Source organism: Bombina bombina, chromosome 1, assembly GCF_027579735.1.
Source record: "Bombina bombina isolate aBomBom1 chromosome 1, aBomBom1.pri, whole genome shotgun sequence".
Classification (NCBI taxonomy): domain Eukaryota; kingdom Metazoa; phylum Chordata; class Amphibia; order Anura; family Bombinatoridae; genus Bombina; species Bombina bombina.
The window spans coordinates 1,546,220,109-1,546,244,050 of NC_069499.1; the positions used below are offsets into that span (position 1 = coordinate 1,546,220,109).

Genomic DNA, 23,942 nt, shown 5'->3' on the forward strand with positions numbered 1-23,942 from the left:
TGCTATTTGTATCTGCCTCCTGCTCTCCCTGTACAGTAAGTCTCTGCCTCCTACTTATAGTGTACTATTTGTATCTGCCTCCTGCCCTCCCTGTGCCGTAAGTCTCTGCCTCCTATACTTATAGTGTGCTATTTGTATCTGCCTCCTGCTCTCCTTGTGCTGTATATCTCTGCCTCCTACTTATAGTGTGCTATTTGTATCTGCCTCCTGCTCTCCCTGTGCTGCATGTCTCTGCCTCCTACCTATAGTGTGCTACTTGTATCTGCCTCCTGCTCATAGTGTGCTATTTGTATCTGCCTCTTGCTCTCCCTGTGCTGTATGTCTCTGCCTCCTACTTATAGTGTACAATTTGTATCTGCCTCCTGCCCTCCCTGTGCCATATATCTCTGCCTCCTTCTTATAGTGTACTATTTGTATCTGCCTCCTACTCTCCCTGTGCCGTATGTCTCTGCCTCCTACTTATAGTGTGCTATTTGTATCTGCCTCCTGCTCTCCCTGTGCAATTGTCTCTGCCTCCTACTCATAGTGTGCTATTTGTATCTGCCTCCTGCTCTCCCTGTGCCGTATGTCTCTGCCTCCTACTTATAGTGTGCTATTTGTATCTGCCTCCTGCTCTCCTTGTGCTGTATATCTCTGCCTCCTACTTATAGTGTGCTATTTGTATCTGCCTCCTGCTCTCCTTGTGCTTTATATCTCTGCCTCCTACCTATAGTGTGCTATTTGTACCTGCCTCCTGCTCTCCCTGTACCGTATGTCTCTGTCTCCTACTTATAGTGTGCTATTTGTATCTGCCTCCTGCTCTCCCTGTACCGTATGTCTCTGCCTCCTACTTATAGTGTACTATTTGTATCTGCCTCCTGCCCTCCCTGTGCCATATGTCTCTACCTCCTACTTATAGTGTACTATTTGTATCTGCCTCCTACTCTCCCTGTGCCGTATGTCTCTGCCTCCTACTTATAGTGTGCTATTTGTATCTGCCTCCTGCTCTCCCTGTGCAATTGTCTCTGCCTCCTACTCATAGTGTGCTATTTGTATCTGCGTCCTGCTCTCCCTGTGCCGTATGTCTCTGCCTCCTACTTATAGTGTGCTATTTGTATCTGCCTCCTGCTCTCCTTGTGCTGTATGTCTCTGCCTCCTACTTATAGTGTGCTATTTGTATCTGCATCCTGCTCTCCCTGTGCCATATGTCTCTGCTTCCTACTTATAGTGTGCTATTTGTATCTGCCTCCTGCTCTCCTTGTGCTGTATGTCTCTGCCTCCTACTTATAGTGTGCTATTTGTATCTGCCTCCTGCTCTCCCTGTACCGTATGTCTCTGCCTCCTACTTATAGTGTGCTATTTGTATCTGCCTCCTGCTCTCCCTGTACCGTATGTCTCTGTCTCCTACTTATAGTGTGCTATTTGTATCTGCCTCCTGCTCTCCCTGTACCGTATATCTCTGCCTCCTACTTATAGTGTACTATTTGTATCTGCCTCCTGCCCTCCCTGTGCCATATGTCTCTGCCTCCTACTTATAGTGTACTATTTGTATCTGCCTCCTACTCTCCCTGTGCCGTATGTCTCTGCCTCCTACTTATAGTGTGCTATTTGTATCTGCCTCCTGCTCTCCCTGTGCAATTGTCTCTGCCTCCTACTCATAGTGTGCTATTTGTATCTGCCTCCTGCTCTCCCTGTGCCGTATGTCTCTGCCTCCTACTTATAGTGTGCTATTTGTATCTGCCTCCTGCTCTCCCTGTACAGTATGTCTCTGCCTCCTACTTATAGTGTGCTATTTGTATCTGCCTCCTGCTTTCCTTGTGCTGTATGTCTCTGCCTCCAACTTATAGTGTGCTATTTGTATCTGCCTCCTGCTCTCCCTGTACCGTATGTCTCTGCCTCCTACTCATAGTGTGCTATTTGTATCTGCCTCCTGCTCTCCCTGTGCTGTATGTCTCTGCCTCCTACTTATAGTGTGCTATTTGTATCTGCCTCTTGCTCTCCCTGTACCGTATGTCTCTGCCTCCTACTTATAGTGTGCTATTTGTATCTGCCTCCTGCTCTCCCTGTACCGTATGTCTCTGCCTCCTACTTATAGTGTGCTATTTGTATCTGCCTCCTGCTCTCCCTGTACCGTATGTCTCTGCCTCCTACTTATAGTGTGCTATTTGTATCTGCCTCCTACTCTCCCTGTGCCATATGTCTCTGCCTCCTACTTATAGTGTACTATTTGTATCTGCCTCCTACTCTCCCTGTGCTGTATGTCTCTGCCTTCTACTTATAGTGTGCTATTTGTATCTGCCTCCTGCTCTCCCTGTGCTGTATGTCTCTGCCTCCTACTTATAGTGTGCTACTTGTATCTGCCTCCTGCTCTCCCTGTGCCGTATGTCTCAGCCTCCTACATATAGTGTGCTATTTGTATCTGCCTCCTGCTCTCCCTGTGCTGTATGTCTCTGCCTCCTACTTATAGTGTGCTACTTGTATCTGCCTCCTGCTCTCCCTGTGCCGTATGTCTCAGCCTCCTACATATAGTGTGCTATTTGTATCTGCATCCTGCTCTCCCTGTGCTGTATGTCTCTGCCTCCTACTTATAGTGTGCTATTTGTATCTGCCTCCTTCTCTCCCTGTGCAATTGTCTCTGCCCCCTACTTATAGTGTGCTATTTGTATCTGCCTCCTGCTCTCCCTGTGCTGTATGTCTCTGCCTCCTACTTATAGTGTACTATTTGTATCTGCCTCCTGCCCTCCCTGTGCCATATGTCTCTGCCTCCTACTTATAGTGTGCTATTTGTATCTGCCTCCTTCTCTCCCTGTGAAATTGTCTCTGCCCCCTACTTATAGTGTGCTATTTGTATGTGCCTCCTGCTCTCCCTGTACCGTATGTCTCTGCCTCCTACTTATAGTGCGCTATTTGTATCTGCCTCCTGCTCTCCATGTACTGTATGTCTCTGCCTCCTACTTATAGTGTGCTATTTGTATCTGCCTCCTGCTCTCCCTGTACCGTAAGTCTCTGCCTCCTACTTATAGTGTACTATTTGTATCTGCCTCCTGCCCTCCCTGTGCCGTAAGTCTCTGCCTCCTATACTTATAGTGTGCTATTTGTATCTGCCTCCTGCTCTCCCTGTGCCGTATGTCTCTGCCTCCTATACTTATAGTGTGCTATTTGTATCTGCCTCCTGCTCTCCATGTACCGTAAGTCTCTGCCTCCTACTTATAGTGTACTATTTGTATCTGCCTCCTGCCCTCCCTGTGCCGTAAGTCTCTGCCTCCTATACTTATAGTGTGCTATTTGTATCTGCCTCCTGCTCTCCCTGTGCCGTATGTCTCTGCCTCCTATACTTATAGTGTGCTATTTGTATCTGCCTCCTGCTCTCCATGTACCGTATGTCTCTGCCTCCTACTTATAGTGTACTATTTGTATCTGCCTCCTGCCCTCCCTGTGCCATATGTCTCTGCCTCCTTCTTATAGTGTACTATTTGTATCTGCCTCCTACTCTCCCTGTGCCGTATGTCTCTGCCTCCTACTTATAGTGTGCTATTTGTATCTGCCTCCTGCTCTCCCTGTGCAATTGTCTCTGCCTCCTACTCATAGTGTGCTATTTGTATCTGCCTCCTGCTCTCCCTGTGCCGTATGTCTCTGCCTCCTACTTATAGTGTGCTATTTGTATCTGCCTCCTGCTCTCCTTGTGCTGTATATCTCTGCCTCCTACTTATAGTGTGCTATTTGTATCTGCCTCCTGCTCTCCTTGTGCTTTATATCTCTGCCTCCTACCTATAGTGTGCTATTTGTACCTGCCTCCTGCTCTCCCTGTACCGTATGTCTCTGTCTCCTACTTATAGTGTGCTATTTGTATCTGCCTCCTGCTCTCCCTGTACCGTATGTCTCTGCCTCCTACTTATAGTGTACTATTTGTATCTGCCTCCTGCCCTCCCTGTGCCATATGTCTCTACCTCCTACTTATAGTGTACTATTTGTATCTGCCTTCTACTCTCCCTGTGCCGTATGTCTCTGCCTCCTACTTATAGTGTGCTATTTGTATCTGCCTCCTGCTCTCCCTGTGCAATTGTCTCTGCCTCCTACTCATAGTGTGCTATTTGTATCTGCGTCCTGCTCTCCCTGTGCCGTATGTCTCTGCCTCCTACTTATAGTGTGCTATGTGTATCTGCCTCCTGCTCTCCTTGTGCTGTATGTCTCTGCCTCCTACTTATAGTGTGCTATTTGTATCTGCATCCTGCTCTCCCTGTGCCATATGTCTCTGCTTCCTACTTATAGTGTGCTATTTGTATCTGCCTCCTGCTCTCCCTGTGCTGTATGTCTCTGCCTCCTACTTATAGTGTGCTATTTGTATCTGCCTCCTGCTCTCCCTGTACCGTATGTCTCTGCCTCCTACTTATAGTGTGCTATTTGTATCTGCCTCCTGCTCTCCCTGTACCGTATGTCTCTGTCTCCTACTTATAGTGTGCTATTTGTATCTGCCTCCTGCTCTCCCTGTACCGTATATATCTGCCTCCTACTTATAGTGTACTATTTGTATCTGCCTCCTGCCCTCCCTGTGCCATATGTCTCTGCCTCCTACTTATAGTGTACTATTTGTATCTGCCTCCTACTCTCCCTGTGCCGTATGTCTCTGCCTCCTACTTATAGTGTGCTATTTGTATCTGCCTCCTGCTCTCCCTGTGCAATTGTCTCTGCCTCCTACTCATAGTGTGCTATTTGTATCTGCCTCCTGCTCTCCCTGTGCCGTATGTCTCTGCCTCCTACTTATAGTGTGCTATTTGTATCTGCCTCCTGCTCTCCCTGTACAGTATGTCTCTGCCTCCTACTTATAGTGTTCTATTTGTATCTGCCTCCTGCTTTCCTTGTGCTCTATGTCTCTGCCTCCTACTTATAGTGTACTATTTGTATCTGCCTCCTGCCCTCCCTGTGCCGTATGTCTCTGCCTCCTATACTTATAGTGTGCTATTTGTATCTGCCTCCTGCTCTCCCTGTGCCGTATGTCTCTGCCTCCTATACTTATAGTGTGCTATTTGTATCTGCCTCCTGCTCTCCATGTACCGTATGTCTCTGCCTCCTACTTATAGTGTACTATTTGTATCTGCCTCCTGCCCTCCCTGTGCCATATGTCTCTGCCTCCTTCTTATAGTGTACTATTTGTATCTGCCTCCTACTCTCCCTGTGCCGTATGTCTCTGCCTCCTACTTATAGTGTGCTATTTGTATCTGCCTCCTGCTCTCCCTGTGCAATTGTCTCTGCCTCCTACTCATAGTGTGCTATTTGTATCTGCCTCCTGCTCTCCCTGTGCCTTATGTCTCTGCCTCCTACTTATAGTGTGCTATTTGTATCTGCCTCCTGCTCTCCTTGTGCTGTATATCTCTGCCTCCTACTTATAGTGTGCTATTTGTATCTGCCTCCTGCTCTCCTTGTGCTTTATATCTCTACCTCCTACCTATAGTGTGCTATTTGTACCTGCCTCCTGCTCTCCCTGTACCGTATGTCTCTGTCTCCTACTTATAGTGTGCTATTTGTATCTGCCTCCTGCTCTCCCTGTACCGTATGTCTCTGCCTCCTACTTATAGTGTACTATTTGTATCTGCCTCCTGCCCTCCCTGTGCCATATGTCTCTACCTCCTACTTATAGTGTACTATTTGTATCTGCCTTCTACTCTCCCTGTGCCGTATGTCTCTGCCTCCTACTTATAGTGTGCTATTTGTATCTGCCTCCTGCTCTCCCTGTGCAATTGTCTCTGCCTCCTACTCATAGTGTGCTATTTGTATCTGCGTCCTGCTCTCCCTGTGCCGTATGTCTCTGCCTCCTACTTATAGTGTGCTATGTGTATCTGCCTCCTGCTCTCCTTGTGCTGTATGTCTCTGCCTCCTACTTATAGTGTGCTATTTGTATCTGCATCCTGCTCTCCCTGTGCCATATGTCTCTGCTTCCTACTTATAGTGTGCTATTTGTATCTGCCTCCTGCTCTCCTTGTGCTGTATGTCTCTGCCTCCTACTTATAGTGTGCTATTTGTATCTGCCTCCTGCTCTCCCTGTACCGTATGTCTCTTTCTCCTACTTATAGTGTGCTATTTGTATCTGCCTCCTGCTCTCCCTGTACCGTATATCTCTGCCTCCTACTTATAGTGTACTATTTGTATCTGCCTCCTGCCCTCCCTGTGCCATATGTCTCTGCCTCCTACTTATAGTGTACTATTTGTATCTGCCTCCTACTCTCCCTGTGCCGTATGTCTCTGCCTCCTACTTATAGTGTGCTATTTGTATCTGCCTCCTGCTCTCCCTGTGCAATTGTCTCTGCCTCCTACTCATAGTGTGCTATTTGTATCTGCCTCCTGCTCTCCCTGTGCCGTATGTCTCTGCCTCCTACTTATAGTGTGCTATTTGTATCTGCCTCCTGCTCTCCCTGTACAGTATGTCTCTGCCTCCTACTTATAGTGTGCTATTTGTATCTGCCTCCTGCTTTCCTTGTGCTGTATGTCTCTGCCTCCTACTTATAGTGTGCTATTTGTATCTGCCTCCTGCTCTCCCTGTACCGTATGTCTCTGCCTCCTACTCATAGTGTGCTATTTGTATCTGCCTCCTGCTCTCCCTGTGCTGTATGTCTCTGCCTCCTACTTATAGTGTGCTATTTGTATCTGCCTCCTGCTCTCCCTGTACCGTATGTCTCTGCCTCCTACTTATAGTGTGCTATTTGTATCTGCCTCCTGCTCTCCCTGTACCGTATGTCTCTGCCTCCTACTTATAGTGTGCTATTTGTATCTGCCTCCTACTCTCCCTGTGCCATATGTCTCTGCCTCCTACTTATAGTGTACTATTTGTATCTGCCTCCTACTCTCCCTGTGCCGTATGTCTCTGCCTCCTACTTATAGTGTGCTATTTGTATCTGCCTCCTGCTCTCCCTGTGCTGTATGTCTCTGCCTCCTACTTATAGTGTGCTACTTGTATCTGCCTCCTGCTCTCCCTGTGCCATATGTCTCTGCCTCCTACTTATAGTGTACTATTTGTATCTGCCTCCTACTCTCCCTGTGCCGTATGTCTCTGCCTCCTACTTATAGTGTGCTATTTGTATCTGCCTCCTGCTCTCCCTGTGCTGTATGTCTCTGCCTCCTACTTATAGTGTGCTACTTGTATCTGCCTCCTGCTCTCCCTGTGCTGTATGTCTCAGCCTCCTACATATAGTGTGCTATTTGTATCTGCCTCCTGCTCTCCCTGTGCTGTATGTCTCTGCCTCCTACTTATAGTGTGCTACTTGTATCTGCCTTCTGCTCTCCCTGTGCCGTATGTCTCAGCCTCCTACATATAGTGTGCTCTTTGTATCTGCATCCTGCTCTCCCTGTGCTGTATGTCTCTGCCTCCTACTTATAGTGTGCTATTTGTATCTGCCTCCTTCTCTCCCTGTGCCGTATGTCTCTGCCTCCTACTTATAGTGTGCTATTTGTATCTGCCTCCTACTCTCCCTGTGCCGTATGTCTCTACCTCCTACTTATAGTGTGCTATTTGTATCTGCATCCTGCTCTCCCTGTGCAATTGTCTCTGCCTCCTACTCATAATGTGCTATTTGTATCTGCCTCCTGCTCTCCCTGTGCTGTATGTCTCTGCCTCCTACTTATAGTGTGCAATTGTCTCTGCCTCCTACTTATAGTGTGCTATTTGTATCTGCCTCCTGCTCTCCCTGTGCAATTGTCTCTGCCTCCTACTCATAGTGTGCTATTTGTATCTGCCTCCTGCTCTCCCTGTGCCATATGTCTCTGCCTCCTACTTATAGTGTGCTATTTGTATCTGCCTCCTGCTCTCCCTGTGCCATATGTCTCTGCCTCCTACTTATAGTGTGCTATTTGTATCTGCTTCCTGCTCTCCCTGTACCGTATGTCTCTGCCTCCTACTTATAATGTGCTATTTGTATCTGCCTCCTGCTCTCCCTGTACCGTATGTCTCTGCCTCCTACTTATAGTGTGCTATTTCTATCTGCCTCCTACTCTCCCTGTGCCATATGTCTCTGCCTCGTACTTATAGTGTACTATTTGTATCTGCCTCCTACTCTCCCTGTGCCGTATGTCTCTGCCTCCTACTTATAGTGTGCTATTTGTATCTGCCTCCTGCTCTCCCTGTGCTGTATGTCTCTGCCTCCTACTTATAGTGTGCTACTTGTATCTGCCTCCTGCTCTCCCTGTGCCGTATGTCTCTGCCTCCTACATATAGTGTGCTATTTGTATCTGCCTCCTGCTCTCCCTGTACCGTATGTCTCTGCCTCCTACTTATAGTGTGCTATTTCTATCTGCCTCCTACTCTCCCTGTGCCATATGTCTCTGCCTCGTACTTATAGTGTACTATTTGTATCTGCCTCCTGCTCTCCCTGTGCAATTGTCTCTGCCTCCTACTCATAGTGTGCTATTTGTATCTGCCTCCTGCTCTCCCTGTGCCATATGTCTCTGCCTCCTACTTATAGTGTGCTATTTGTATCTGCCTCCTGCTCTCCCTGTGCCATATGTCTCTGCCTCCTACTTATAGTGTGCTATTTGTATCTGCTTCCTGCTCTCCCTGTACCGTATGTCTCTGCCTCCTACTTATAATGTGCTATTTGTATCTGCCTCCTGCTCTCCCTGTACCGTATGTCTCTGCCTCCTACTTATAGTGTGCTATTTCTATCTGCCTCCTACTCTCCCTGTGCCATATGTCTCTGCCTCGTACTTATAGTGTACTATTTGTATCTGCCTCCTACTCTCCCTGTGCCGTATGTCTCTGCCTCCTACTTATAGTGTGCTATTTGTATCTGCCTCCTGCTCTCCCTGTGCTGTATGTCTCTGCCTCCTACTTATAGTGTGCTACTTGTATCTGCCTCCTGCTCTCCCTGTGCCGTATGTCTCTGCCTCCTACATATAGTGTGCTATTTGTATCTGCCTCCTGCTCTCCCTGTGCTGTATGTCTCTGCCTCCTACTTATAGTGTGCTATTTGTATCTGTCTCCTGCTCTCCCTGTGCTGTATGTCTCTGCCTCCTACTTATAGTGTGCTATTTGTATCTGCCTCCTGCTCTCCCTGTGCCGTATGTCTCTGCCTCCTACATATAGTGTGCTATTTGTATCTGCCTCCTGCTCTCCCTGTGCTGTATGTCTCTGCCTCCTACTTATAGTGTGCTACTTGTATCTGCCTCCTGCTCTCCCTGTGCCGTATGTCTCTGCCTCCTACATATAGTGTGCTATTTGTATCTGCATCCTGCTCTCCCTGTGCTGTATGTCTCTGCCTCCTACTTATAGTGTGCTATTTGTATCTGCCTCCTTCTCTCCCTGTGCCGTATGTCTCTGCCTCCTACTTATAGTGTGCTATTTGTATCTGCCTCCTGTTCTCCCTGTACCGTATGTCTCTGCCTCCTACTTATAGGGGCATATTTATCAAGCTCTGAATGATGCCCCGTGTTTCTGGCGAGTCTGCAGGCTCGCCTAAAACAGCAGTTATGAAGCAGCGGTCACAAAGTCTGCTGCTCCATAACCTGTCCAACTGCTCTGAGCAGACGGACATACATCGCCGGAAATCAACCCAATCGAGTACGATCAGGTTGATTGACACCCTCCTGCTGGTGGCCTATTGGCCGCTAGTCTGCAGGGGGCGGCATTGCACCAGCAGCTCTTGTGAGCTGCTGGTGCAATGCTGAATATGGAGCGAGGTCTGTCGGACCTGATCCGCACTGTCGGATCAGGTCCGACAGACCTTCATAAATAGAGGCCCTTGTGTGCTATTTGTAGCAGATTAGGGGTTAATAGTATAATGCAGGTGGCGACGATGTCAGGGGCGGCAGATTAGGGGTTAATAAGTGTAAGATTAGGGGTGTTTAGACTCGGGGTTCATGTTAGGGTGTTAGATGCAGACATATTTTTTATTTTCCTATAGGAATCAATGGGGCTGCGTTAGGAGCTAAACGCTGCTTTTTTGCAGGTGTTAGTTTTTTTTCCACCCAACTCAGCCCCATTGGGGAAATCGTGCATGAGCACGTTTAGCCAGCTCACCGCTACCGTACGCAACGCTGGTATTGAGGTGAGATGTGGAGCTAAATTTTGCTCTATGCTCACCTTTTTGCGGCTAATGCCAGGTTTAAAAAAACCTGTAATACCAGCGTTGGCTTAAGGGAGCGGTAGGAAAAAAAGGAGCGTTAGCCCGGCAAGCCTTACCGACAAAATCTCGTAATCTAGCAGTTAATATGCCGAAATCTAACTGACAACTAAAGAAAAGCTCACCCATAAAGGATGTGTCAATCTAATGTTAGTTACAAAGTAACAAAGTAACAAAATAACAAGATAACAATGAGCTAGCTGATTGATAGTCTTATTTATTGATACAATGAGATAATACCTAAACTATTTGTTAAAAATCATCCTTTAAAGTAACTTTAGATATATTTTTCTCTCTAAGATATATAAGAACTTTCTTTTACATTTAGAATTACTAATTTATAGCTCAAGTTGCTGATCGTCAATAGAAAAAGCCGTCAGTATAGTTGCAGCATAATGACTTAAAAACAAACAATATTTCACACCGAAAATCTATATACATAACCTATGTTTGCAAAACCTATGTATTGTCTACGTTGATAACATTATTTATTTAAATAAGACTTTATGAACAACAGGAATGATGTGTCCATTAGTCTATATTCTACAATTAGAACAATACACAGACTTCTGCTGATTTATCTTAAACTTTATCAGATTTTTAATCTAGTAGTTTTTATTATGCTAAGGTACTAAAGCTGTGGGCTATGACATTTGGGATGAGTTATTCCATTTATTTTTATTTTAGAAGCATATCTTGGAGAGAGTAGAGGAATAGATGTAATGTGCATTTATCAATGGAAAATTCTAAGTATAGTCTAAAAAACTCATGGCAGGGCAAAGGTGACTGGTGAGAGTGAGGGGACAGGTGGCTGGGGAGGGTGAAGGTACAGGTGACTGGGGAGGGTGAGGGCACAGATGACTGGGGAGGGGGAGGGTACAGTTGACAGGGGAGGGTGAGGGTACAGGTGACTGGGGAGGGTAAGGGTACCGGTGACTAAGGTGGGTGAGGGCACAGGTGACTGGGGAGGGTGAGGGCATAGGTGGCTGGGGAGGGTGAGGGCACAGGTGGCTGGGGAGGGTGAGGGCACAGGTGGCTTGGGAGAGTGAGGGCACAGGTGACTGGGGAAGGTGAGGGCACAGGTGACTGGGGAGGGTGAGGACACAGGTGACTGGGGAGGGTGAGGACACAGGTGACTGGGGAGGGCACAGGTGACTGGGGAGGGCACAGGTGACTGGGGAGAGTGAGGATACAGGTGACTGGGAGAGTGAGGATACAGGTGACTGGGGAGGGTGAGGGCACAGGTGACTGGGGAGGGTAAGGGCACAGATGAATGGGGAGGGTGAGGGCACAGGTGACTGGGGAGGGTGAGGGCACAGGTTACTGGGGAGGGTGAGGTCACAGGTGACTGGGGAGGGTGAGGGTACAGGTGACTGGGGAGGGTGAGGGCACAGGTGACTGAGGTGACTTGGGAGGGTGAGGGCACAGGGGACTGGGGAGGGTGAGAGCACAGGTGACTGGGGAAGGTGAGGGCACAGGTGGCTGTGGAGGGTGAGGGCACAGGTGGCTGGGGAGAGTGAGGGCACAAGTGACTGGGGAAGGTGAGGGCACAGGTGACTGGGGAGGGTGAGGACACAGGTGACTGGGGAGGGTGAGGACACAGGTGACTGGGGAGGGTGAGGACACAGGTGACTGGGGAGGGTGAGGGCACAGGTGACTGGGGAGAGTGAGGATACAGGTGACTGGGGAGGGTGAGGGCAGGGCACAGGTGACTGGGGAGGGTGAGGACACAGGTGACTGGGGAGGGTGAGGGCACAGGTGACTGGGGAGAGTGAGGATACAGGTGACTGGGGAGAGTGAGGGCAGGGCACAGGTGAATGGGGAGGGTGAGGGCACAGGTGACTGGGGAGGGTGAGGGCACAGGTGACTGGGGAGGGTGAGGGCACAGGTGGCTGGGGAGGCTGAGGGCACAGGTGACTAGGGAGGGTGAGGGCACATGTGACTGGGGAGTGTGAGGGCACAGGTGATCGGGTAGAGTGAGGGGACAGGTGACTGGACTCGTATTTATAGTTTTGGGCTAGGAATCTGCAACGCAAATATTTTTGCTTTAAGTCAATGACCCTAGCATTCTTCTGTGCTGAGTTGTGGTATAGGATATATACACAAGATTTTAATGTTGATGCAAGTTCAATAAATTCCATTCAGTGTTAGTAGGGGCCTCATGCTCAAGTTTCACCTAAGGCCTCGCAAAGTCTAGAGCTGCCACTGGTCCCTGTGCTGGGTCTCTGCTCCCTGCTATTATTGTGCAATTGTCTCTGCCCTCTGCTGTCCCTATGCTGGGTCTCTGCTCCCTGATATCATTGTGCAATGTGTCTGCCCCCTGCTGTCCCTGTGCTGGGTCAGTGCTCCCTGCTATCATTGTGCAATGTGTCACTGCTTCCTGCTGTCCCTGTGCTGGGTCAGTGCTCCCTGCTATCATTGTGCAATGTGTCACTGCTTCCTGCTGTCCCTGTGACGTGTCTCTGCTCCCTGATATCATTGTGCAATGTGTCTCTGCCCATTTCTGTCCCTGTGCAGTGTCTCTGTCCCCTGCTATCCCTGTGCCATGTGTCTCTGCTCGCCCTTTGCTGTATCTCTTCCCCCTGCACTCCCTGTGTTGTGCCTCTGCCCCCTTCTACCCCTGTGCTGTGTCTCTGCTCTCTAATCTCCCTATGCTGTGTTTTTGCCCCCTGTTTTCCCTGTGCTATTTGTATCTGCCCCCTGCTGTCCTTGTGCTGTGCCCCTGATGTATTTTTCCCTCTGCCTTGTAGACTTCCCCCTATGCTTCCTGTGATTTGTGCCACTGGCACCTGTTCTCCCTGTAATGTATCTGCCCCTGCTGTTACTTTGCCATGTCTCTACCAAATGATCTTGTTCCTTGTGTATCTGCCACTGCCCTCCCTGTGCCATGTACACTTCCCCCTGTTCTAGATATATCATGTTTCTCTGCACCCATTTATCCCTGTGCTGTTGGTGTTTGCACCATATTTTCCAACTGCTAGGCTACTGTGGACTCTTTTTCTCCCTGCCTGGTGTACCTGCCTTTGGTGTTGTGACCCTTGTCATTAGGAGTACTAATAGTAATTTCCTTGTTCCTATTAGACTTACTTCTTGTGGGTTTCTTGCAAACACTGTGTTCAGATGTATGTCAACAGCACCAGGTGAGCAGATGATAACAATTACTACATGCACTTGTGTTGTCTCTTTATACTAAATATGTGTCCAGCACAGGTCTACAAATGTCTTATCAAATTAATTTGTGCAAAAATACAATTCTAAATTTTATTTTATACATTTAAAAATGAAATTATAATAAATACTAATGAAATTCATAAGTATTTATTTGTTTCCTTTAAATTACTTTATTTATTAAAAGTACAAGATATTATACACTTAATAGTGAGTGTTCCTTAAACGAAATTAAAAGTGTCCAAAAGATAAATTAATCAACCTATTGTGTAACTTGTCTTCCACAAGTAAAAGAGTATAAAAAGGTTTCAAATGATTAAATTATTTAAAGGATATAGTTCCAAATGGTGGTGGTGTTCAGGTATAACCTCAAAGGAGACTGACACGCAATAGGAGGAGTTAATGAATCTGCAACATTTCACCTAACGCTGGTTCCAACATCAGGAGAGAACGCGGAGTGATTCCCTTTCTGTAGAACTGACTGGTGAATGTTTATCCCTGTTAAACTCCTTATGTGATCATGTCTGTTCATGTTTTTATTTGTTATTAAAAAAAATTCTATCAAACGGATCGGTTGATGTTGCTGATTCTTAAGGTATTACTCAGTAATTAGCTCTCGTAAACGTAAGGATTCTTCTAATCTTTACCTTTTATGAAATCGGAACATCACTATCACCTAGATAAAAAGTTGCGCGTCAACTGCAGCGCACTTGCAATATGTTTTTTTTCTGGTTTCCTTGAGCGTCTTCAGCTGTGCTAGCCTCCCCAGTCCTTATGTTATTAAATAGTATTTAATAACATAAGAACTGGTGAGGCTATCGAGGCTGAAGAAGCTCAAGGGAGCCGGAAAAAAACAAATTGCAAGTGCGTTGCAGTAAGCACGCAAATTGTAATCTAGGTGTATATGTGTTCATCTTTTTTTCCTTTGAGGTTATACCTAGGTCATTGTGAAGAACACCACCATTTAGGACTATATCCTTTAAATGGACACTCAATCAAAATTAAACTTTCATTATTCAGATAGAGCAGCCATTTTAAACAACTTTCCAATTTACTTACATTAGCTAAATGTGCACAGTCTTTTTATATTTACACTTTTTGAGTCACCAGTTCCTACTGAGCATGTGCAAGACTAAGTGTGTATGCATTTGTGTATGGCTGATGGCTGTCACATGGTATGTGTATGCATTTGTGATTGGCTGATGGCTGTCACATGGTACAGGCGGAGTGGAAAAAGACATAGCTTTTAAAATTGTCAGAAAAAAAATCTACTACTCATTTGAAGTTCAGACTAAGTGATATTGCATTGTCTTGTTATCTTGCATTTGTTGATTATGCAAATCTACTGTGTTGACTGGTCCTTTAAATAATTTAATAATTTGAAACATTGTTATACTCTTTTACTTGAGGAAGACAAGTTACACAGTGGGTTGATTCATTTATCTTTTGGACACGTTTTCTATATATATATCTGTATATTTCTATATCTGTATATATTCATATAAATAATAGGTATATATATATATATGTTTTTATTTTTTTATTAAAAACCCTAAAACTAATTTTATATATATATATATATATATATATATATATATATATATATATATATATATATATATATATATATATATATATATATATATATATATAAAAAGAAAAATAGAATATCTGGGACAACAAATCCCCAGATAAGCTCCAAAAGCGCACCTAACAGGGGAAACTAAAAGAACTACCACAATATGGTAATATTCACAATAGACATATATAAATCACAAAGACACAAAAACTGCCTGTCCTAAAAATGAAAAAGGGGTCCCTCAAAACCTCTCTTGAAAATGTCGGTACAGAAAGAAGCAGGATGGCGCTATATAGGGCGTATGGCACCTACTAAGGATGATTATTAATATTATTACTAGAATGCAAGGAGCAGTGAGAAACCCCACATAAAGAGCTCTCCTAACAATTAAAATGACATTCAAAATACAATTAAATTCACGTTTGAAAATACATATAAGATACACATAAAATTCATACAAGATCTATGTTCATATGAAATTCCTATCAAGGTCCATATAGAGAAATATAATTATATATTAAAAATTCATAATAAAAACCATTAGTCCAAATGAATGAAGTACACCAGAACAGAGTGATCTTCACACCCAGTTAGATGTACACTTAATTCCAACAACCTCAATCAATATGAAGTAAGTAGATAGTATCGATCAGGCACCTCCCAGAGTATGGATCAGGATGTCAGTAGATGAAAGAATCCTCCGATTCCAATGCTTGTAAGCACAGAAGCTTCCAGTCTCAGTTTGTCTCACTTCAAAACCTCCCCTCCGTATTCAGGCCATTAAATCCACAGATAGGGAAAACAAACAAAAGCCAGAAGGGGCTAATAGCGTTATACCATTTATTGAAATGAACATAAAGATAACAAGAGGATTATTCAACTCACACTATTTAACCTCAATACTATGAGGTATATGTAAGGTGTTGATAATAATTCTCCCAATACAATGATACGATAAAAATCATCAAGCCGACATTCAAAATATTCAAAGTACAAATAACATCTAAAATGATCCCAATCTGGGTGAGGCTTTCTGCCTCTTAACCTTACGCGTTTCGAAGGGAATACAATATCAATACTGTACAATGATAGCAATATCAATATTGATATTTTATTCCCTTGCCATACACCCTATATAGTGCCATCCTGCTTCTTTCTGTACACATTTATATACAGTATATATATATATATATATATATATGTTTGTTTGTGTGTAAAAACAGTTGACACTCCGTACGTCTAAAAGCAGCAACCCAGGGTGCAGCAAAGAATTATAGATAAGCAACATAAGAAGCGCACTCCAATAGGAATCTTTTTTCACTTTATTTGTGAACGTTTTCGGACCAGACGGTCCTTCCTCAGACAAAATGTGTAACAATAAAACTTACCCTCCACCAATCTTATAAGCAGTGCAGTGGTCTCCACGTTCTGACGGGTAGACACGCCCCTAATCGTGGCGTCATCATCCCGGGCAGCGTGGGACGGTCCAATCTAAAAAATATAACATCGAAATGACCTAGCAGAGAATCCATAACAATATATAATTGCTATATCAATGATAAATGAGCAAAGTGAGACAAACTACCTCTATAATGCGTAAGCCGTGCCCATAATATTTGTATTGCGCCTCGAAGGTTGCCATAGCAACCAAACAAAACAAAAATGGAGGAGCATGATTGGCTCATTGTCATCCAATCAGGAATAGGAATGGCTTATGCAGTCCTGAAACAATCAAATAACAGCAGAGCGTCTATAATATTAATAAGATAGTATCCCCAACATTATGTAAATTATTTAAGGGATAAACCCACAAGATAAGATATAAGAGACAAAACACCTATATACTGCATACACCTTACCCATAGTATTTTTGTTGCATCTCGTAGGTTGCCATAGCAACCAGACAAACCAAAATGTGGGTGCGTGATTGCCACATATCATACATTCAGAAAAAGGAGCGGCTTATGCAAACATATAGCTATCTAAAAAAATCAATTAATAAGCAAATAACGATCTCAATAATACAGTGGTGCATAATAAAGCATAAGAAAGGGAGGGTAAGTTTTCTTGTTACACATTTTTTGTCTGAGGACGGACCGTCTGGTACAAAAACGTTCACTAATAAAGTGACAGGCTTGAAAAAAAGATTCCTATGGGAGTGCGCTTCTTATGTTGCTTATCTATAACTCTTCGCCACGCCCTGGGTTGTTGTTATTAGAGGTCTGGAGTGCGATCTGTTTTGACTATTTGTATTTTGTGATTTTAAACCCGACTATTGAAGGACCCTACCAATGACTTTTTGCTTTTAAATTCTTAGCATGACCAAGAGGATTACAACACATCAATAGATATACCAGACACAGGGGAAACGATTCCTGAGGCAAGCACCTTCCAATTCACAGAAGAAGATGCTAGCCTTATTAGATTTGGGGCACTAACTACAGGCCCCACAACAGATAAGCCTGTGTATATCTACACACATTTACTTAAATTAAAACAGAAGGAAAAGGATCTTGTCCTGCACGGGACACATTTGTCCGAGTATCATTGTAAGGGCTACATCCCGAGAGGATTTAGGATAAGAAACACAACTACAATAGGAGGGAATAACCCTGCCTTTTGCGAGAAATGGTGCAATATTGAGAATAAGTGCTCCCTGGACCTTGTACTACTTGTGATTAAAGAAGTGGGATGGCTTCTGACACTGATTAAGGTTGAAATTGAATCTTATGAACAGTTCAATTTAATGAAGTTACAAGCTTACACTAATGAAAATTGGCTTCAGAAACTACAAGAACAAATAAAGAAATACGAATCGGACTTGATTGATTTCAAGAATAAAAAACTGGAAGCAGTCATCAATGACTTACGTGATAAGCGAGTATACCTCTGGCAACTCACCAGACAGGAGAGACAGAGACAATTTCAACATCCCAGGAGACGCCCAAGATATCAGAAACCTAGGGACTTGACTACAGTCGAAAGTTCCAGATCTGGCTCTGGCTCAGAAGGGGAGCCATTAACTAATACAAATACACAAGTGGAAAAGGCTTCTGTGGTAACCACTCGCTCAAAAAAATTACAAGGAAAAGAGCCACTACAAGGTGAGGGGGGTACAAAGAAAAAAACCTCCACTCATACCACCAAAATGATTACAGATAGCATTGTAGTGAACCTGAGCAACCATACTCTTAGCACATTAGAACTACAGGTGCTAAATAAAGGACTCACATATATCTACATGCAGGACTGACCCTTTTTACCTTTTTATTGACACTAAGATAGTTCACAGACAATTGCTACTAAAAGAAAAATTTGAGAACATCGAACAAGAACAAAGACAATTACGTAAAAAATCTACATATGTCCCGAGCTCTAGTAACTCTAGCATTAATAGATTTATGAGATTAACCCTTAAGGAGATGGAAAATTCCATAAAATGCCACAAGAATGAGACATTCAATAACTTCTCTACTGAAGAACGAGAAGCACTGAAGAAGCTGACTAAGGACAATAGCCTATACATATGTGAAGCTGACAAGGGTGGGGCGGTGGTCTTATTAAACTACAGCGACTACAAGGCAGAAATATTATCACAACTTATGGATCAAAGCACATACAGAAAATTACCATGTGACCCAACATCTGGGTTCAAGAATCAAATTGACCAATATTTATTGGCTACTTGTCAACAAGGCACTTGGACAAAGACACATTGGCTTTCCTTACGATTACTCACCGAAGTTCTACACTAGGCCCAAGATCCATATGCAACTGCACAAACCACCAGAGAGACAAATAGTCTCTGCTATTGGGTCAATACAGCAAACCATAGCCACTTTTGTCATGATCATGCCCTCTTACCTGAGGGACTCCTCTACGTTACTGGAAATACTTACTATGATGGATGGGATAGGCGATGCCAACTACCTAGTAACACTCAAAGTAACAAGTCTATATATGGTCATCCCCCATAATGAGGATTCCCACGCCATTGTGATACAACTTGTGAGATACCCGTATGTGGCACCAACCCACGATTTCTTACTGTACCCTCCTGGAATTCTGTTTGAGTACCAATTATTTTTGTTTTGAAAATCAATTCTTTTTACAACTAACAGGGACAGCGTTGGGGTCCAATGTGGCCCCATCTTACGCAAACTTGTTTATGTCCATCTTTGAAGAATTCGAAACACATCTATTCAGATTAAAGGAGATCAAGTTTTTTAGGAAGTACATTGATGATTTGTTTCTCATCTGGACGGGGACCATACAAGAATTGGATGCATGTGTCATAAAATTTAATTCCATCAATCTAGCATTAAAATTCAAGATACAGTATGACCAGTCACAAATTGACTTTCTTGATGTGAGGCTGTATAAAGGCGATGGAAAGATTCATTCTACCCTATTTCGGAAATGCTTTGTTACATTACACCAGTTGTCATCCTCCGGGACTTAAAAAGGCACTCCCTAATTCCCAGCTACAGAGGGTCCTAAGAAACAACACAGAAAGGTTTAATATAGATACCCAGCTTTCTGAGATGGAGGGCCACTTCCAAGATCGGAGTTACTCTATTAAACTACTGAACGAACAACATAGGACACTTTTGGAATCCTCAATGACCAAATGAGTGAAAGATGACAACAAAATGACATTTGTCACAACCTACACTCGCGATAAGAGGGAAATAGCATCTTTACTTAGAAAACACTGGGAAATCATCAATAATGATCAGTCTCTGCCTTTGCTGAATATATCACCTCCACGTAAAGGTTACAAGAGGGCTAGATCTCTCAAGGACATTCATATCAAAACTGACCCTCAACATTGTTCTAAAAAAAATCTACTTGGCTTGACACCAAAAAATGGGTGTTTACCGCTGTCTGGGCTGTACCACCTGTGGAGGCCTAATTACTGGATCCTCCTTCTCACATCCACATAGGAGGAAGAGCTATAAGCATAAATATATGCTTCATTGCACATGTGATTTGTTTTATGTCAGAAAGACCTGTGACGACCTCCTGACACGCATGGCAATTCATTGGTTCACCATTCGGACAGCCATCAACAAGGGATCCTCAGAACAGCGGGTGGCTATGCATTTCCAGCAACTTCACCACAGTGTGACTGATCTCAAATATATGATTAATGATCACACCCCTCTCTGAGTAGAGGGGGTGATTGGAACAGATTACTCCTACAAAAGGAGGCGAGATGGACCTACCACCTGGAAACATTTAATTGCCAAGGGGTTAAATACCCACCTGGATTGGCAGGCATTCCTTTAAAGTTTCGAACATGTCTTAAGTCTCTAGAGAGCCATTGGCCTCTAGTTATCAAGCAGTCAATCTCAAATACGCTGGAATTCCGCAGCGTATTTGTGGCAAGGCTGATTCGCCTAAGTTATCAAGCCCTACAGATCGGCAAAAGTAGAATATAGTGATGTAAGCTTCGGTCCGCCGGACTCAGTCCAACACAGATCGATTCTTACGTCACTCCAGATGTTACGAACGCAAGTTCTGTACAATCTGACTACTTTTGGGAGTTATCAAAAAACCAGCAGGTACGCTCGCCACTTTTCTGGCCCGGACTACCTGGTTTTCAATCCGCCGTCCTGGAGGTGGCGGATCCCATAGGAATCAATGGGAGTCTGACCATAGCGAAAGTTCATTTTCGCTGTTGCCCGACATCCCATTGATTCCTATGGGAGCTGTCTACACCTAACACCCTAACATGTACACTGAGTCTAAACACCCCTAATCTGCCCCCCTACACCGCCGCCACCTATATTAAACATGCTAACCCCTAAACCGCCGCTCCCGGAGCCCACCGCCACTCTGATAAACTTATTAACCCCTAAACCACGGCTCCCGGACCCCACCACCACCTACATAATACCTATTAACCCCTATCCTGCCCCCCCCATACCGCCACCACCTATAATAAATTTATTAACCCCTATCCTGCCGATCCCGTACCCTGACGCAACTAAATAAATTGTTTAACCCTTAAACCGCCACCTATATTAAACTTATTAACCCCTAATCTGCCCCACAATACCGCCGCCATCTATATTAAACTAATTAACCCCAAACATAAGTCTAACACTAACCCTAACACCCCCTAACTTAAATATAATTTTAATAAATCTAAATAAAATTACTATTATTAACTAAATTAATCCTATTTAAAACTAAATACTTACCTATAAAATAAACCCTAATATATATATATATATATATATATATATATATATATATATATGTGTATATGTGTATATATATATATATATATATATATATGTGTATATATATATATATATATATATATATATATATATATATATATATATATATATATATATATATATAACTAATAATTATATAGTAGCTATTTTAGGATTTATTTTTATTTTACAGGCAAATTTATATTTATTTTAACTAGGCACAATAGCTATTAAATAGTTATTAACTATTTAATAGCTACCTAGTTAAAATAAAGACAAATTTACCTATAAAATTAAAACTAACCTAAGTTACAATTACACCTAACACTACACTATCATTAACTAAATTATTCCTATTTAAAAATAAATACTTACCTGTAAAATAAACCCTAAGATAGCTACAATGTAATTAATAATTACATTGTAGCTATTTTAAGATTTATATTTATTTTACAGGTAACTCTGTATTTATTTTAACTAGGTAGAATAGTTATTAAATAGTTATTAACTATTTAATAACTACCTAGCTAAAAGAAATACAAAATTACCTGTAAAATAAATCCTAACCTAAGTTAAAATTAAACCTAACACTACACTATCATTAAATAAATTAAATTAATTAACTACAAATACCTACAATTAAATACAATTAAATAAACTAACTAAAGTACAAAAAATAAAAAAACTAAGTTACAAAAAATAAAAAAATATTACAAGATTTTTAAGCTAATTACACCTAATCTAAGCCCCCTAATAAAATAACAAAGCCCCCCAAAATAAAAAAATGCCCTACCCTATTCTAAATTACAAAAGTTAACAGCTCTATTACCTTACCAGCCGTTAAAATGGCCTTTTGCTGGGCATGCCCCAAAGTAATCAGCTCTTTTGCATGTACAAAAAAATACAACCCCCCAACATTAAAACCCACCACCCACATACCCCTATTCTAACCCACCCAAACCCCCCTTAAAAAAACCTAACACTAACCCCCTGAAGATCATTCTACCTTTAGCCGTCTTCAACCATCCGACCACCAATGGAACAGAAGAGGACATCTGCAGTGGCTGAAGTCATCATCCAAGGGGCGCTGAAGAGGTCTTCCATCTGATAGAAGTCTTCATCCATGCGGCGTCTTCAATCTTCATCCATCCGGAGCAGAGCCTTCTTCAAACGAGCCGACGCAGAGCCATCCTCTTCCAACGACGCCTACCCGACGAATGGATATTCCTTTAAGCGACGTTATCCAACATGGCGTCCCTCGAATTCCGATTGGCTGATAGGATTCTATCAGCCAATCGGAATTAAGGTAGGAAAAATCTGATTGGCTGATCCAATCAGCCAATCAGATTGAGCTCGCATTCTATTGGCAACAAAAATACTATGGGTATGGCGTATGCAGCATATAGTTGTTTTGTCTCTTATCTCTTATTTTGTGGGTTTATCCTTATATAATTTACATAATGTTGGGGATACTATCTTATTAATATTATAGACACTCTGCTGTTATTTGATTGTTTCAGGACTGCATAAGCTGCTCCTATTCCTGATTGGATGACAATGAGCCAATCATGCTCCTCCATTTTTGTTTTGTTTAATTGCTATGGCAATCTTCGAGTAATAAAAATATTATGAGCACGGCTTTATAGAGGTAGTTTGTCTCACTTCGCTCGTTTATCATTGATATAGCATTTATATATTGTTATGGATACTCTGCTAGGTCATTTTGATGTTGTTATATTTTTTTAGGCTGGACCGGCCCACACTGCCCGGGATGATGGCGTCACAATTAGGGGCGTGTCTACCCGGGAGAACGTGGAGACCGGCGTCCACTGCACTGCTTATAAGATTGGTGGAGGGTAAGTTAGGTCTTTTTTATTTTGGGGGGTTGTACTATTAGGGGGGACTTTGTATTTTTATTTTAAAAAAGATCTCATTTCTTTAGGGCAATGCCCTACAAAAGGCCCTTTTAAGGACTATAGGACTATATTTTTAGATAAGGGGTTTTTGTTATTTTGGGGTGGCTTTTTTATTTTAAACGGAGCATTAGATTAGTAATATTTGTTTTTATTTTGGATAGTTTTTTTTTTTTTTTTGTAATGTTAGATTTTGTTATTTTGTGTAATTTTAGAGTTTGTTATTTTTTGTAATGTTAGATTTTGTTATTTTTTTTAATTTTAGAGTTTGTTATTTTTTGTAATGTTAGGTTTTATTTTTGTTTCGTAGTGTTAGAATTTTTAAAATTTGTAATTTAGGTTTTTTATTTTTGGTATCTTTTATTTTTTTTTAAATAATAATGTTAGGTTTATTTATAGTTTAAGCTTAGTTTTTTTTTATTTCACAGGTAAGTTTTTATTTATTTTAAGGTAGTTATATTGTAACTTTAATTTAAAGTAAGTGGGTGTTAGATTTAGGGGTTAATAGTTTAATTTATTTTTTCACAATGTGGGGGATGACGGTTTAGGGGTTAATAGGTTTATTCTAGTATTTGTGATGTTGGGGGACAGTGGTTTAGGGGTTATTAGGATGATTAGGTGTTAGCGATGCGGGAGGATGGCAGATTATGGGTTAATACTTTAATTTAGGTAGTCGCAATGTGGGTGGGTTGCGGATTAGGGGTCAATAACTTTATTTTAGTATTTGCAATGTGGGGGTGGCAGTTTAGGGGTTAATAGGTAGTTTATAGGTGTTAGTGTACTTTGTAACATATTTTTTGTTTGAAAACGGGGGTAACACCCTGAAACGTTACGCTATGTTAAAGGAATAAAGGATCCCTTTGTCAAATCCGCCAGCTTATATAGCCTATAACATCGGCTTTACCACAAGACTGTTGCTGTGAGAGTTTGGGAGGAACCGACATTGTGACTGGACGAGGATCTGTGA

The 23,942-nt window shown here is 42.9% G+C and overlaps 1 protein-coding gene across 1 annotated transcript in view; it reads left to right on the plus strand.

Annotated features, from left to right (window-relative positions):
- LOC128655013 (proton channel OTOP2) overlaps positions 1 to 23,942 on the plus strand; it is a 155,692-nt gene that overhangs the window by 44,599 nt on the left and 87,151 nt on the right. Inside the window, exon 3 of the mRNA XM_053708876.1 lies at positions 13,167 to 13,225. Within this exon, the coding sequence (XP_053564851.1) occupies positions 13,167 to 13,225 (59 nt within the window). The remainder of the gene's footprint in view (positions 1 to 13,166; positions 13,226 to 23,942) is intronic.